Source organism: Salminus brasiliensis, chromosome 20 (assembly GCF_030463535.1).
Source record: "Salminus brasiliensis chromosome 20, fSalBra1.hap2, whole genome shotgun sequence".
Classification (NCBI taxonomy): domain Eukaryota; kingdom Metazoa; phylum Chordata; class Actinopteri; order Characiformes; family Bryconidae; genus Salminus; species Salminus brasiliensis.
In genome coordinates this window covers 11451193-11468539 of record NC_132897.1, presented here as the reverse complement: position 1 = coordinate 11468539, position 17347 = coordinate 11451193, and the positions used below count along the sequence as shown (strand labels likewise).

The 17347-nt window shown below is 38.2% G+C and overlaps 3 protein-coding genes across 3 annotated transcripts; 2 read left to right on the top strand and 1 right to left on the bottom strand.

Annotated features, from left to right (window-relative positions):
- Positions 1-1353: 1353 nt before the first annotated feature.
- emb (embigin) lies at positions 1354-7358 on the top strand. The gene is made up of 8 exons (XM_072664607.1): positions 1354-1491; positions 2026-2079; positions 3632-3818; positions 4471-4553; positions 4918-5057; positions 5575-5863; positions 6460-6493; positions 6689-7358. The coding sequence occupies exons 1-8, from the start codon at positions 1422-1424 to the stop codon at positions 6753-6755; spliced, it is 924 nt and encodes a 307-aa protein (XP_072520708.1). The 5' UTR covers positions 1354-1421; the 3' UTR covers positions 6756-7358.
- Positions 7359-7423: 65 nt separating this feature from the next.
- Positions 7424-11213, bottom strand: mrps30 (mitochondrial ribosomal protein S30). The gene is made up of 5 exons (XM_072664606.1): positions 10618-11213; positions 9731-9876; positions 8985-9090; positions 8698-8874; positions 7424-8231 (listed from the first exon to the last, which is right to left on the bottom strand). Exons 1-5 carry the CDS (start codon positions 11189-11191, stop codon positions 7966-7968), a joined length of 1269 nt encoding a protein of 422 aa, XP_072520707.1. The 5' UTR covers positions 11192-11213; the 3' UTR covers positions 7424-7965.
- Positions 11214-13027: 1814 nt separating this feature from the next.
- hint2 (histidine triad nucleotide binding protein 2) lies at positions 13028-15972 on the top strand. The gene is made up of 5 exons (XM_072664586.1): positions 13028-13177; positions 13363-13503; positions 14529-14633; positions 14719-14791; positions 14954-15972. The coding sequence occupies exons 1-5, from the start codon at positions 13097-13099 to the stop codon at positions 15043-15045; spliced, it is 492 nt and encodes a 163-aa protein (XP_072520687.1). The 5' UTR covers positions 13028-13096; the 3' UTR covers positions 15046-15972.
- Positions 15973-17347: the final 1375 nt, after the last annotated feature.

Below are 17347 nucleotides of genomic sequence, written 5' to 3'. Positions count from 1 at the left end.
TAGCTATCTAGCTAAAATGTTCTGAGGTAAATTAGTTTGTGCAGGTGCTGTTTTCTCTCTTTAATCACTTCCAGTGTTTTTGCTTGAGAATTAAATGCTTTTCTAGTCACTTCAGAATCAACTCCAGCAATATAAACACATCGCTAGTCTCTGCCTTATTAAAGCCCAGCTCCCACTGTGGCTGGTTCTGTATTCCTGGTTGGCGAGACTGCCTTTGTGTTGTGAGTGTCAGAGAGGGAAAGGTTTCTGTTGGGTTTGGGAATGGGTTAATGGGGATAGGACTGCTCGTGGGTGATGTGTCCTCTCTCTAACATGCAATTTCTCTCTGTGAAATGTCTTTAATGTTTTTTGGGTTTTTTTCAAACCTCTGGCAAGATGCAGCACCTTCTGAGACTCATTTCCCTTTAATGCTAGATGTGAATGTGGCTTCAGTTTACCAAATTAAATTGACAGTCTATTATAATGTTGTAAAAGTAACGGCCATATAAATTATATAAATATAAATTATATAGCTAAAATGGTAAATCTTGTTCTTCGTATTTGTATTATAAATAAACTCGTGTTCAGTGAATCTTAATCAGTCGTTGCAATTGGCCCCTCTGCTGGTGGACTTTGGTACTACCACAGATGTTAGTAGACATACAGACATTTCAGAAGAACCAAATCATACAAAAGTATAGCCCTGATATCCTATTAATAATATTAAAATTCCATAATAATATTAAAATCCATAAGCACAATTTCATCCATTTCTTTTCCTTCTAACTGTAATTGTGTTGATTTATTGTATTTGTGTGAAAGTAATTTTTGTTATTTTAATTGAGTACATCAGTGCTTCACCTTTTTAGTGCAAGATTGTCTTCTGTGCAGATTATCAGTTAAGAACTGTATAACCTCAAAATGAAAAAAATGCTCAACTTCCTGTTTTCGATGTCTCTCTTACTCTCTCTCACACTCTCTCTCGTCTCCCCACTCTTTTACATGCTGATAAGACTGGTGTGCTGATGTGTTTCTGGAGGTGCCTACGGACTGCATTCACTCTAGAGCTCCCAGAAGTACAGAAGTACAGTATATTTGCAACTCTGTAATAACATATCATTCTAAAATGCCATAATTCTCCTCGCCTACTGAAGTGTGGCCTGGTAAACACACGCCTACGTGACTGTACTGGCTGTGGGATCATTTGATACAGGCAGGGTTGCTGCTGCAGCTGGTCCATCCTCATGATTTATTTAAAACACAGACACAACAAGCAGGTCCCACTGCTGCAGAGTCACCATGGCTGCAGGAAGCACTGAGGGGAGGGGTGAGAGAAAGGAAGAGGAGGAGGAGCAGAAGAGGAAGGGGGTGCAGCATCTGAAGAGGTAGTACTGAAAGAGATGCCTCATTTTGGACGACCGCACTGGAGCTACTGAGGAACCATGCTGGGTTCTGCTACAAAGGCTATGCATTTCCTCCTTGTTTTGTTCTTCTGGCGAGGAGTGAACACAGGTAAAGTAGATTTTATTGTACATAGTATAGGATAAGTAGTATTTATGTCTATTTGTTAGTTGATCTGTGTACCGAAGAGCAGTGATAGTGTTTCTGGGCCTCTTATGATTTTATATATAATTTAGATTTAAAATTATAAACTGTAAATATTACAATCTTGTGCTGATAATAATCTAACAGCACGTTGAGAATTAGCTGATTTCAGTTTTAACCTTCTTTGACCTCTGTACATCATGATGGCTGATGTAAGGCCTCAAAAGTGCCTCTAATGCTATTTGAATATTAGGGATTTGAGTATTTTATATCCCTGTCCCAGGAGGGAGGAGATATGCAGCTTATTGTGTAGCTGTGTGAGTGCTGTGTAGTGTTTCTTAATTACTTATGCCCGAGGATAGAAAATGTCTCCTTGCTGCGTACGCCTTTGTGTGCTTTCAGATCAACATGTGTTTAACAGGGAAGTGTGTCTGAATGTATTTGAAGTGCTGTCATGATTGTATACCAAAGTCCTGATGTTTTTATATGTATGTTTTTAAGGCTGTGCCCCCTCCCAGCCCACTGAGGCTGTATTCAAGGCTGTAATATCTGAAGGTAAACTGAGATTATCACTTTTTTTATTCTGAGTCCCCTCTGTGAGCTAAACTAATAGGGTTGCCTTGATAAATGCAGTGCCTACCCTTTTACCATAAGGCAACAATGTCTTTGTGGTAACACTTGAATCCTGAACTTTACATTTCCAAGCTATAAACATGCCATGGAAAACGTCATGGATTGCCTGGGCAGCTCATGTCAAGTACTACATTGTTGAAGAAGATTCATTCCTAATAACATTACTGTATGTGTGTGTGTGTGTGTGTGTGTGTGTGTGTGTATATATATATATATATATATATATATATATATATATATATATATATATATATATATATATATGGCATCTTCATCTCATGCACAGATGATGTCCTGTGGCTGTCCGATGACAGCAAATGCGTTTACTGTCATTGCAAGCATAAACCTCTGAATTCATGTGTCATCCTATAGTCATGCCCAAATGTTATTTTTATTTTACCTTAATGTAACTAGGGTAGACACATTGAGATTGTTTTTACAAGTGAGCCCTGCCCAAGACAGCAGCACATAAACGCAGACTACACCCTAAATAATAACAAATGAAGTGGAGATACACAAACACATACAATTTGATTTCATTTAAAATAATTCATAGAAGTAAACTTCTATCTAAAATACATTTTTAAATAACCCAGTGTATTTGAGTTTGTACTGAAAACGAAACCCAACCAGCTATTTTATAGGGTTTTCTTTAACTTTAGCTTCTTAGTCATGTGTTTGACATCTAATTTAAAATAAAGATTATAATTTAGCATAAAGCCCAAATATTTATACTTATAAACTAATTATATTGGTTTACCAGACCGTGTATACATTTAGGATGTACATTTAGGAGTCAAATGTTTAGAGAACAACATATATTATGTTTTTTGATCATTAAGAACAAACCTTAAACTATCCATTAAGATTGTGTCAAAGCATTACAAATGCTTCCTGTAATTATGAAGCAACAACTGTGGAACTGAGAAATGAGGCCAACTCAAGACCAACGCTCTTTCTTTTGCAATTATGTTGCAATTACGCCCTGAATGACTCCTTATTATTGAACAAGGAGTCAATATACAGCCTATACTGTGACAAACTACCTGCAAGCTTGTGTACATTTTCCCCTGAAGTTCACTGGATATTCTCGGTTTTGAGGTTATTCAGTAGTTATAAATATGTTATATTTATACATATAATATAAATATGTATATTTCTTATATAGTATGTTATAACTATGTGCAAGCTAACTCTGCTGCTTATTGCAATTATGTCCCTTGAAAGCTACCACTGTGCTAAACTGTCCAGTGTGGTAGTTAGTGCTAAAGCAAAGAAATTGCCACATTGGATGAAGCTTGCTGATTCGTTTGGGGTGATTTGGTGAGATTTTCAGTCTTGTGTTGTCTGTTAAGTATGCAGTAGTACTAGCTTACCTGTTTAGAGGATCCAGCAACATTTGCAGGACAGACAGAGACAAGACAGATTATGTTACCTTTAGGGTGTGATAACTCTCTTCTTTTAATTCACACAGGTAAAGGTCATGTCATCAAAAAGTATGAAATCCTGAAACGTCAAAGTAAAGAGTTTTCATGTGAAATGGCTGACATACCAAGTAAACCCCAAAACGTAACTGGTTATTGGAAAAAGAACGGTGCTGAAATTGAAAATTCACAACAAACTGTCAACAGAACCAATGAAAAGTACATCCTTAGCAGAAAGTAAGTATGTCTCTCCTGGATGAAAAAGGAAACTTCTATTTTTTTTAATCTGGTCTAACATATCAATATCACCTAGACAATATCACCTTTTCACATGATCAATTCATTATTATTCACATATTAATGAAAGAATGGAAAAATAAACACTATATATAGATAACCTGAAACGTTGCTGCACTGATGTGATAAAGTATGTTGATTTTTGGGTACATCTGTGCAAGACACTCTCAATTACAATAAATGGAGGGCTCCTGAGTGGCTCATCTGTCTAAGCATTGGTCCTATCATCAGGAGCTTACTAGTTCCATCTCTGTTGATGCCTCAGGTATCTGTGGCTGTGAGTCCCAGAGAGCATAATATGCCTTGCTCTTTTTGGGTGTGGAGGATGGCCCACCTTCTCCCCACATCATCCAGAGTGATGCTAATCTGTTAAAGTGTAGTCTGTAATAGAACTTGTGGTTAGCGCTCTTCTCCGAAACTGTTCAGCTGAACAATTATGGTAATTGAAAATGATTAAAATTGGACAAAAAATTAGATTATATTTATAGATTATATATTAGATTATATTTTGGCTGAAATGTCAATAAAAAATGTCAATAAAAACAAATAAATACTAATCATGTATAACAACATATTTTTATTTCAATTTCAGCATTACTATAGAAGACTTAGGAAATTATTCATGTATCTTCAGTTTTTTGGGAATTGTAAATCAAGCTACATTTGTTTTAAAAGGTAAGTTCACAAAATAGAGCCTTTTAACAGTTACATCTACTGGGACACTATACATTGTAGTACACATTGCCCTTGTGTAACACTCACAAAAGGCTTTGTAACTGACCTATTAATGCGTTCTTTCATATTTACAGTTTCTATGTTGGACAAGTTTTAATAATACTGGCAAAAAATCTCTGCAACGTGCTGTGAAGTAGTAGCACACAATTTTATTCATATGTTTTATACACCTGGTTTAGAGCGTCCTGTATAAAAATTCTTTGGAAACACTTTGGAAGCAACATACCATACTAACATTTATACACTCATCACTGCATTTCCCTTTAAATATACATCTTCTCTGAATGGATATGTTTAATTACAGTTCCTGTTATTAAAGAGCGAGACAAGCCCATTGTGAGCTATATTGGGGATTCAGTCGTACTCCAGTGCGAGATGTGCCATGAAAAAAAGACCTGGGAATATACAAAGTGGGAATGGTACAAAGTCAACGGTACCGAGAAGGTAACACGCTGTAGGATTTATGAGACTGCAACACAACATTAGGTTCAGTCTGCTTCACTATGCTTCACCATGCTAAAGTGGCTTTTTGGTCATCCAAATACCTGTTTTGTTGTGCAAGTGATAAAGTTTTTATAGCCTCTAGTTCATGCATTATTATTAACTTTAAAAGCTCACAATTTTATGTTTTGTCTCTTAATGAGGTGCAATTTACTCCCAGAGGTTGATGAAAGACATTTTGTGGGATTATTATTTTTTAAGTAAAATTCATTTGTACATGATCACACTTTTTTATTCTTTAAACTTAAACAGTCCATTTTACCTTTAAGACTGATATACAGTATGTTAATACAACCTTTTTTTTTTTACATTTTTTATGGGACATTTGATAAAACCTCCAGCGTTATCAAATGTCCCATAATGCCTCAGTGAACCCTATTCATATTATTTTAAAGATGCACAAAACAAAATGGTTTTAATATGATACTAAAATATTTTAACAACAGTGTCTTTTGCCCAGGAACAAATAAACGTCACTGTTCACACAACAAAGTACATGCTCAACATGGACACAAACGTCACCAAACTAACTGTGCTGAACCTGACCAAGGAAGACGCCGGTAAATATGTCTGTAGCGCTGTGTTGGACATCGGCACAAGTGAAGCCCGTGTGGAGTTGAAGGTTCTATCCTTCACTGAGCCCCTAAAACCTTTCCTTGCCATAGCAGTTGAAGTGCTCATTCTTGTCACACTCATTCTTCTGTATGAGAGACAGAGCCGCAGCCGCCAGCGGGCCTCAGAAACCACAGGTAATATAGGCTTGCTGCGTTGTTCTACCTGTATTCTGACAAACCATGACATGCCTTCAGTTCCTGATTAATCAGTGTGGACCTGGGGATCCAGATCTAGCATGAGGATTTAAACTTGTTTAATAAAAAGTGAGAAAAAGGCATTTACCACAATATTTAGTCAAGGATTGGGTGAAAAGAGTTCAGATTTACTGCTAACTTACTGCTTTTTTAAAATAAATGTTTTTATGCTTTTAGTAGCATCTTTAGATATGTTCTTGTGCAGGTATGAATACTAGCCAATCCTACCGAATACCTATCTAGCTAGCTATTTATCTATCCATCTAGCCTATGTATTATTATTTGTATATGTTGTATCTACATTTATCTTAGTGTGTGTGCTTCTAGTTTTACCACACATTGTTAAAGAAAAAAAGCAAATGTTTTTTTGGGTTAAAGCTACTTCCATTTCACTAAATCTGCAGTAAATGTAAACAAAGTTAAATAAACAAAAGCAATCATTTTAGTAAGTAAGAAGTGGGGCTTCACCGGTAGTAGGAATATGGGGGAAAAGGTTTGTTACTGCTACTAATCAGTATTGTTTCTCATTTCTGCAGAGAACGGACCACAGTCTGAACAGACAAATAAACTGTGAGTAGTCAATAGTTTATTTTAACAATTAATACTTCTTTAGCTGCAGTTTTAAAGTTTTGATTTTTTTTACTAAACAGTGGCATACATTATTATTATTAACTTACTAAAGCCATATGTTATAGGATTCTGTTGAGCATGACTTCTGAAAGCAGAAATAATATTGAGCATTTGTGACTTTTGGGTTTGTTTTAGGACGCAGGACGAGAGTAATGGCATGGATGGCGGAACCACCACAAGACAAAGAAAAGTTGAACAGTGAGACAGACATTAATTAGTTGTATTTTTGTTTTGCTGTTGTGTTAGGGGCTAAAGTAAGAAAATATAAGTCTTTTAATACCAACATCGCATGCTTACTCAAATCTCATAAATCAGAGCAATAATGTATTACATAGTAATAAAAATTGGATATGTAAATATTTCCCACAATACATACATATATATGATAAAAATGTATGTGTATGTACAGTCAGATACAGGCAGGTTGCTGAACTGATTTTTTTTTCTTCCAAACATTTGTGGAAAACTGTATATAAATTTCTTTGCAGTGCCTGGATTTTTTAATTCAATTACTTTTCAAAATCTGGTAAAAATATAAAAATTTCTGTTTTTCTGTTTTAAAATTTCTATTTTAAATATTGTTGCTGTCCAAAAAAATAACTGTTTGTCTGTTCTTATTTTTCTACATCATTCAAATACTGAAATGCTCCTCACATTGTCAAATCCTATGCTAAGTGGACCAAAATAAATTCTCCAAAATGACTGTAAATCTGTTAAGCCTATAAAGCATTTTGGAGATACATATTTTTGCTTTGTTCTGTTTTTGGACAGCACTGACATATGGAATAAAGATGGCCTGCATAAATCTGATGGTTTTCAGGTAGTTTGTACTGTCAAACAACAAACTGCTCATATACATCATTACAACTGTGCCTATAAAAGCTTTTATTTGCATGGTTCACTAATTTGCAATGTTTTTATTGTCGAGCTATAGAAAGTAAACAAAGTGACAGTAACGGTTCAGGTTTTTGCAGCTGTAAGGTGAAGCATTATTAACCAAGTAAATGGAAACAAAACGCATACTAAACATCTTCAATGTCTTACAAAGGACTTACAAGGACTATTTAAGCCATAGAAAGCATTCAAATGATTTAGGAAGGCATTGTGCAGGAAGCCTCTGCAAGGTTTAAGCCAGTAGAATAACTCGAGCAAAAAAAAACAAAAAAAACAAACAAAAAAGTTAATTCAAAATTACTATTATTATTTATTATTATTATAAATTATTTCTGTATTTTACTGTGATTGGGGTCAATTACATTTTCATTACCCATTCTGCACATAAGTATACTCCTGCAGTTTAACTTGAATAAACAAGACTGCAACAGGCAGTGGCATATAATACATTTATTGGCCTTTTTATTTTTTTTACAGGGAACGTTCTACCACCTTTTCATACTTGAATGTCCCTTGGTTTAATTTTGTGGCTTGTTTAGCAGAAACTGCACAAGCAGCCTAAGCACGCGGTCATCCCAGCCAACCACATCTCCATCGGTGATCGCCTCATAGAGGCGCAGACTATCTGTGCCCCAGCACAGGTTCTTGCGGGGGTTGTTTGGGGTGGAGAACGAACTCAAAGCCAGCGTGTTAAGCTGATAGCAGAAGAAGGAGAAGTACTGCCCATCTGTAATGATGGCCTGAGATGCAAATGGCCTGCTCACATCCTGCTCATTCCAGAATCCTTGAAATAGAACAAGGAGAGAAGATATCCATGATTAGTTAAACCAGATGTACACACCTGGAATCAAGTTGCCAATAAGGGTTTTTAGAGCAATTTGATTTGGATCACTTTAATATAAGGGGTTATTTAAGACCTTTTACTTTTAAGAGTGAATATGCTCTCATATCCCAGTAGACTGAATGTTTATACTGTATTTTAACAGCAGAATGATTTGATTTGATCCCAGTCAGCCACAAGAACGTGTGAGGGGGTAAGTGCTGATCAAGGATAGATAAATCTAGCATGTCAGTGGAGCCTGAAATCAGTTTAGAAAAGGACACCTTACACTGCTACAACTGACATTTTCTTTCAATGCATCTGTGGAAGTAATGAGAGTGTCTTACGTAACACCACCTTTCATTCTTTATAAGTAATGATGCCGATGTTTAACAAACCTTCAAGTGTAATGCAACATACGAGAACTCACCCTGATACATGGCTTGTGCTCCTGTCCATGCAAAGAGGCTTGCAACAGCATTGGCTCTCAAAAACACCTCAATTTGATCAGAAAGATTTTTCTTGCTCATCTTGTCTCTGCGGAACTTATCAGGGACCAGATGGAACTGTGTGTGCCCATAGCAGCATGGGTCTTCCAGTTTAGCACCTATAAAACACATTAAACACATAATGAACGGTTACAGTGAGGATCTGCTAATCCACTCTACATTTCACAGTGATTAATTAAGGTAAAGATCACAGAAGGTTTTTTCAAACCTGTGTAGATGATGTTGTCGTACTGTCTTCGGAACAAGGGGAGTCGATCAGGAGCAAGCTGGATGACTGGGACTTCAGCAGATATTTCTGCATCGAGTGGCACAAACTGAAGAGAAAAAACAACAACAATTATTTAATACACTGATTCGCATAGATGTCCAATCAAGGATGCATCAATTCTTACAGTGGTAGCTATTTGTTCAGTACTGTGAGATTATAATTATAGTTATGGGTTTGAATCATGAGACTAGAGGGAACTTGCTTGCTCAATATAACCCTGAAACCAGACAAGCAGAACAGTGTATATTCTAAGAAATGCCATATAAGGAAGATAACAAAATGTACAAGTTGGGTGTAACTGGATCAGCACATGGCAGTTGGTGCCAACAACGGCACCAATCAGAACACGCAAAACACAGGAAGTGAAACTAGCCAAGATAGGACTAGACAACGCCCTGCATTGTGAATATAAGCAACGTAGCCTGAAGTGTCTTTCAGACCACACCCGACATCTCTGTATGTTATGTAGTCTCCGTTCTCTGCAGACCAACGCAATAAAACTCTTCTACGCAAGGCGGACAGCTCTCTGTGTGATCTTTCCCTCATTCACGAGCATGCTGGGCATAGACTAAGAGTTATGTTCCCAACAGTACACTGCTCAGAAGATTTACCATCACTGTATGTGTACTCCTATTAGCTTGAGTCTGAAGGCTTTTATAAATGACAGAACCAAAAAAAGGGTTTACCTCAGGTAGCTGGTGTTGGATCCTAATCTGGCTGTGAGGGTGGTCGTCAATTTGAAACCTTTGTGGCTCAACTCTACCACTCCTGTGTCCTCTTGGAATAGTCCTTTCTCCATTCACCCAGTAAAAGCTGACCTGAGGATCAACATCTACAAAAGCACATACATGAGCAAATAAGCAAACATCTACTAGCAAACTAGCATCTAGACAAGTATCTAGACACCTTTTCTAATTGGTCCTACTTTACGGTACTGATACAGGAACAGTCACTGGGCAACAACCAGTGGCCAATGACCAAAAGTGTTGGCTAGAGGAATAGAGGAGCGGGGAACGGCACTCTCCAGGGTGACAGGCCATCATACATAGTTTAGGGACGAGCTGGAGAGCTAATCATTTATTATTAGATGGAGAACTCCTAGATCTCAATATAACAAAAAATAACTCATGATCTGAACATATTTTTCTTGTGACCTTAAGGTCATCCATCATCAGCTCCTGACCTCACTAATGCTCTTGTGGCTGAATTCAATCAAAGAAACGTGCCCGGATTAACCTTTAAATATATGGAGTAAGCTGAAGAGGGTCTGTTTGAGCAGGGACACCTCCACACACTCCCTTCAAAACCACACCAGAACAGACCTGGACGAGAACCCTGAAGAACCTAGAGATTTAACATGGATTTTCCATTCACCTTGAATAGTGCATCAGTTACGTGCTGGGGTCCAAACTGCTGCAGCGTTTTAAAGAGAAACGGAAATTTATGCCAGGTCTTTATGTCCCTCATGATTCTGGCCCAGGTGGTGTGGCCTTGGAAGCAAAGTGTCCAGCAGAGTTTGGAGAACTTAAATGAGAAGATGGACAGTGAACTTCAGATCAGTACACTGACTTACCTAAGCTTGACAGACGAAGTACAGGATTTTTGCTGGCCAGAGAGTTGACAAGAGTAGACACTATATTGGTCAAAAAAGGCGCAGCATATTGATTCTGCTCTTTGTAAACGAACGTCCTGCCTTTCTTCATGTACCAGTTCTCCTGCAGGAGAGCGCTGCACACCGCTGATCGCAGCTCGGAAAATGCATTGTCGTCTATCCCGAACTCTTGAATCGGCTCAGTTTTCGCAGTGAATGTCTCTGGAAGTCCAGGCTGGTACGCCGTTTTGGTGAAATGTTGATACCACCGATCCGCGCCCAGAGCAAACGTCTGCGGATAAACGACGTACTTCATCCGCTGGATGCGGGTGAGGGCTCGGATCTTCTCCTGCGGCTCCACTCCCCGCAGGCTGTCGAAGAACTCCAGCAACACCCGTCTCTTCGCAGACTTACTCTTAGCTGTCCGGGACGGTAAAATCGGGGGATATAAAGGTCCTGGTGTTGCACTTTCAACCTGGACATGCCTGCTGCAGGTCAGGCGCGGTGATGGTGAGGACAGAAGCCGCTGCAAGGGCACTCTGCTGCAGGCAGCCATGTTTCCTCTCCCCACGCGTCTCCGCTTCCTTCACATGTGTTTACATCAACGATGACGTTTGGAAAGGGGGTTTTACCGCCCCCTGCTGACTCGGATGAAGAGTCCAGGTTACATTTCCAAGCATGTCCAGAAAAGTTCAGAAAGGCCACGAGTTAATTACATTTTCTATACTGTTATCTCGTGACCACGATTTATTAATCTTGTGAAAAAGTATGTTGTAATTTCGACAAAACAGCTTATCCCAACAAACAACTTGTTACCCTGAGGTCACAAGAAAAGATAAGATAAGATAAGATAAGATAAGATAGTCCTTTATTAGTCCCGCAGTGGGGAAATTCACAGTGTAACAGCAGAAAGGGATAGCAGGACACTCAGTTACAAAAATTTAGATAAATAAATAATTTACACTATATACACACAATATAGATAAGAATTAAAAAAGCAATAAACAATATTATTTACAGCAAAAGACTCTTAATTGCACATGGGGGTGGGATATTGCACATAGTATTCCCTGAGCATGAACATGTGTGTGTAGTTAAGTGTGTGTGTATGTGGTCCGCTGGGAGCAGTGCTGGTTGTGTAGTCTGACGGCAGCAGGAAGGAAGGACCTGCGGTACCGCTCCTTCACACACTTGGGGTGAAGCAGCCTGTCGCTAAAGGAGCTGCCCAGTGCTGCCAGAGTCTCATGCATGGGGTGGGAGCTGTTCTCCAGCATGGATGCCAGCTTGGTTGTCATCCTCCTGTCTCCCACCACCTGCACTGGGTCTAAGAAGCATCCCAGGACAGAGCCGGCCCTCTTTATGAGTTTAAAGAGGGCCTACAGAAAAATCGAACTCATGGCCTGAAGAGGGTAGGAACACGGTCAAACCGGAAATGAAACAACATTGCCTGAAAACCAAAAAAACAAAGAACCAATAGTTCATGCACACTGATGTGTGGCCAGGACAGTGAGCTCCTACATGTTGCAGTGCATGGATTCCAGTAATCACTATTACTGCCACCTGATCCTCATCCCCACTCTAATCAGCCCTGCTTCTTAAACCTTTCAGTTGCACTTACATTTTGCAAAGTATTGCCAGTACTCTAGTGTCTGTCATACCGAGCCTTGTTGGGTTTTGGGATTAGCCTGAGCTGTTTTTCTTTTTGCATAAGAATCAGATAAGTGTGTGCAGGTGTGTACATCTATATACGTACAAACTATCACTGTCCCTAAGGTGCCAAATGTACAGTATTAGGTTACAGTTAGTGTTACAGTTAAGGTCATAGTTACTGCTCCCACAGTGTTAGTGTCCTAATAGCAGTTATTCACAGATGAGGTAGTATTACTGTAGTTAAAATAAAATAAAATAATAAAAAAATAACAGGATCCGTACAAGTGTAAAAAAAAAAGCATGACCAGTGCAAAAATAAGCAGTAATAAAATGTCCAGTGCAGGGGAAACATGCATGTACCAACAGGGATTTATCATGCAGGAAAAGTACTGTATGAATGCAGAGTGAACACTGTAATTTCAAAAGTCAAACATCAATATTTATTTAATAACAAAGATATGCTAAAGCAGTAGATTTTGCCTTGACAGCAATAAATGTAAACATTTAAATACCTATTTGTTTTTATTTTAAAATCATTGATTTGTGTACACAATTTAAATTACAAGACAGAAATTGGCACCAAAACTAGAAGAAAGGCAACTGATGTTATTTTTCCTTACACTGTCCAGCTACAGTCCTGCTTTAATGTAGTACCCCCTGCTTTGTGTCCCTGGTCCAGTGGTGATATTGGGTGCTGTTGCCCCCTGCTGCCCCCTGCTGCCCTTCGCCTGTAGTGTGCTCTGCCGATTCGGCGCATGCGCGGAGTGCGTGGACGCTTGCCTGGAGTACAGCGTTAATAAAGTCCACCGCAATGGCAGCGCGAAGTGTTTTACACACCCGACGACTTCTGCCTTTTGTGTGTTATTTGCACCGTCGAGCTGTGCTTGTGCAGGTGTTTATATTTTTCGAGTTGTGTAGGGCTGTTATGCTCGCTGAGGTTAGCATTTTAGCAAGCTAACTGTGTGTTTAGCCTAACTTTGCTACACGAGCAGCACAGAGTACATGTCTGTATTTCTTTAAACACCAAGACACTGTCTGTCTGTCTGTCTGTCTGTCTGTCTGCCCTGTCTTTCTTAGAGCCTCTGCATGTCTACACACACTGATGAAGTACGCCTGGCAGAGGAAGCCAGCAAGAAATATGGCAATCCTGCACCAACTATATTCTCCAAAGTTATTGAGAAAAGTATTCCAGCAGACATTATTTTTGAAGATGACAAGGTAACTTATTTTGATAAAACTGTACAGGTTTGTTAGGACTGACCTATAATAAATACCCATGTACAGTAATAGCCAGAATGTCATATTCATGCATAAACTGATGGCCTACATATGGCAAGCCACTTTAACCTAAATGCCACATCTCTGCAATGCAGTTATTTTACCTAGTAGAAATTCATGTTTCAGATAACAGCTGTATTGACTAGTTATGACACAAGATCTGAATATCTTATAAGATAAAATAGCTCTTAATGTATCTCTGAATAGTCATGTTTCCATTGATTGACATTGAATCTCACTCTCTCTCATCTGTAATTACACGTGTACTAGGATACACATAATGCTTTACTAGTATATACTAATTTCACATATCTGTTATTGTGACTGATAAAAAGTCTAGGTCCACTAGTCAGAATTAGAGTGTGGATATCTTAAAATACACTTTTTACTTAAAAAGAAAAAAGTAATGGCAGATATCTTTAACTGGACTTTTACTAGCACAATTGTATTAATAGATAAAAACGCATGAGATTTCACGTAAATCATTGGTAAAAATGTCTAGTTAAAATTACATTAAGGATCTGCAGATCTGGTGTTATTACTAGAAATAAAAAAAAAACAAGAATTGATTTTGACTGCTTTGACAGCTAATTTACAGCTTCTCTGATGGTATTTGGGGCTAAAATAGCTTGCCACAGATGCAGTGACACATATGCTACGTAGAAAGACTATGACTGCAATAGAAATGTACTCCCACAGTAGCTACTAAAAGGTCTTATCATACATTTAAAAGTATGAATGCTGTCTAAATATGTACCCTTACTTTACTGACTTTCCTTTCATCATGTCACAATTGTCTTAATGCGCTGTAGGCAAACCGAGCGTAGACTGTGATATGTAGTTAAATTCCTTTGGATATCAAGACTAGAGTGCATTTGTAGGTTTGACTTCTGTTGAACTTGAACACTTACTGATGCAAGCTGCAGTGCATTTCACTGACCCTGATTGCTGTAACATTTCATCAGTGTCTGGCATTCAGGGACATCAATCCCCAGGCCCCGGTGCATTTTCTGGTTATTCCAAGGACTCCCATCCCGAGGATCAGTGAAGCGCATGATGACGATGCACTGGTTTGTCTCTGATTTCTTTTTCCTCATTATGTTTTAGCACCTCATTCTGTGCATAATTTTCATACCTTGATATTCTCCTCTGCAGCTCCTCGGTCACCTCTTGGTGGTGGCTAAAAACCTGGCAAAGAAAGAGGGATTGGATGAAGGATATAGAATAGGTAAGGAAGAAACAATGAATCATCTGGTGTCCCAATACTTTTGTCCATATAGTGTATTGTTAATGTTCTAATCTAAAATCTTGTTCTTATTTTAATGTGTTGGTCTGTATTTTTATTCTGAGTAAAGGCAGTATGCTAACAGAATGTGTGAATTCTTAACAGTGATCAATGATGGGAAAAATGGGGCTCAGTCTGTATACCACCTGCACATTCATGTCCTGGGAGGGCGACAGATGAGATGGCCTCCAGGATAGATGGACCTTCTACCAGCGTAAATCAGTGCTCTGTGTTGTTATACCAAAACATATAATGTAATACTTTAAAATGAAGATAAAAATATGAGAAGCAATAATGGTTTTGATATCTTATTGCAAGAATGTGTGTTTTCAACAAACTGGCAGTGACAATTCTCCTTATTTGTTTATTAATTATTGCTTGTACCGTTGAAGGGTAAGTTGATTTGTAGTGTATCTGAAGTTTGAACTGATGTAAACTAGCATTTTATATTGTGTTGGTTTCATTCAAGAGATTAAATAAAACCTGTTCAGTTTTTCCCATATTATTAGTATTAGTATTATTATTTGTTTAATTATTTATCGTAAGTAGAACTGAACAATTTTTACAGTGTACCCCTCATGCCAGTCCCAAGCCTTTATTGTAAATCAGTAGTACAACTCCAGCTCCAGCCACTCTCTTTTTAAAAGAAGGTCATTATGCGGTTATTGGGCTTGGCATACATTTATAACATTTCCATTACCTGAAGGATATTCAGTCTTGCACATCTTAATTACAAAAATAAGAGCCAACCACGGAAAGATTTTGTTTTTCGTGAATCGAAAATGATTCACTGATGAAAAGTGTCAGCACTCCAAAGAATAAAGAATAGTTTGAAATGTGTAGTAACTCAGACTCTGTATTATACCAGCGGCCACCCTTAAAATGGTTTACTTGTCAGATGCACTCTCATGTTCACAGAGACTGTTGTAAATCAGGTCATCTTGGTGAAGTCAAATGTAGCTGATATTGAGACCATTTGGTGACTATTTGGTGTAATCGAGTGACATTGATAGCCAGGATTTCAGGTTGTGTTCATAGTAACTGAGATTTCATCACTGTTTGCTAAACTGACAGGTTCAGAGTGTAGTTTTTAACCAGGTAACATTAAATACACTGTGATTTGATGGGTGTGTGTGTGTGTGTTGCTTAACCATTTCCAGACCTCTCCTTGAGGAAAGCTAGCATTAATAGTTACTATCCAACACATAGTTTATCTAATCAGTCCTTCATTAAAGTAAATCAGGTGAGCTGCTGTTGGAATTGAACAAATCCATACAGTGGCTCAAGTTCACAGAAAATGTTCTTCTAACCTACATATCAGTAATGTCTGAAAATATGATATTAACAGGCAAACCACACTTACTGCTGGGATAGATAGTATGAACTATCTTTTTGATTGTATCAGACAGAGTTTATCAGCATAATACAGGTTTTATCATTTGTGGGTGTACAGTGCTCATAAAATGTACTCCCTTGGACGCATCCCATTTCATTGCTTTTATAACGACCAATTTACTACAATCAATTGAGACACAGTCGCTGCAAAAGTTTAGGTTTGCATTAGGTCAGTCACTTTAAATATGTATCTTGTATCTCACTTATTTTACATTATATATGTTATTTAATTGACATTACTTTGTTTTTACTTCTTGTAATAAAAAGGCCAAATTATATTGACCATAATTCCATTTATAAATTGGATGTTCCAATAAAAGGGGAACATCCAAGGGGCTGAATACCTTTTATAGGCTCTGTACAATCTCATCTCCTCACATTGCATATTATCTGCAGATAAAAACGAGTCTTTCCTCTTACATGTGTAGCTGGGTCTTACTCAACACTATCAGTACTGATAAACATAAAATATATGTGTTTATTGTTTGTTTGAGAGGCCTTTGCCCTACATCACATGATAAGCCCGAGGCTTAAATACATTAAAATAATTCAAATGACATGTAAATAAATACCTGTTTCACTGGATGCAGGAAGTTTGATGAACTGGTAAGAAACAGACTTTCGGTTATACAAATTAAATTCTAAAAAATTGTGCGATGGTTTTCCAATGATATTTGGAGGGCTAGGCGTGAGGGTGGACTTTTAACCAATCCTGGCCTAGGATAACTGCTCATGATGCACTAGCAGCCAATCGTAACGCAGGAGGCGGGACATGTGCGAATATGGGTGGGTAAAAAAAAAAAACACACCTACACCTTCAACCAGGCTTTCCTCTAGCACCTGCGGGCATAGCTTTGTCACGTGACACGCCAATATTGCTGAATAGGGTTAGGAGTTGGAAATGACCTCTGGTCTTGTTTTTTCCGTAGTCTTTCTCCTCCACCTGGAAGGCTGTACCTGAGTGAAGTGTCCTATTTGTCCTTAAATACCCTTAAATAGTGTAATTGGCGTGCTTGGAGTCGCGACAAAAAAAGAGCCACTGTACTTATAGGCAAAACAACGGTTGTGTCTGCCTGTCGTGAACGTAAGTAGCGCATCTTAATT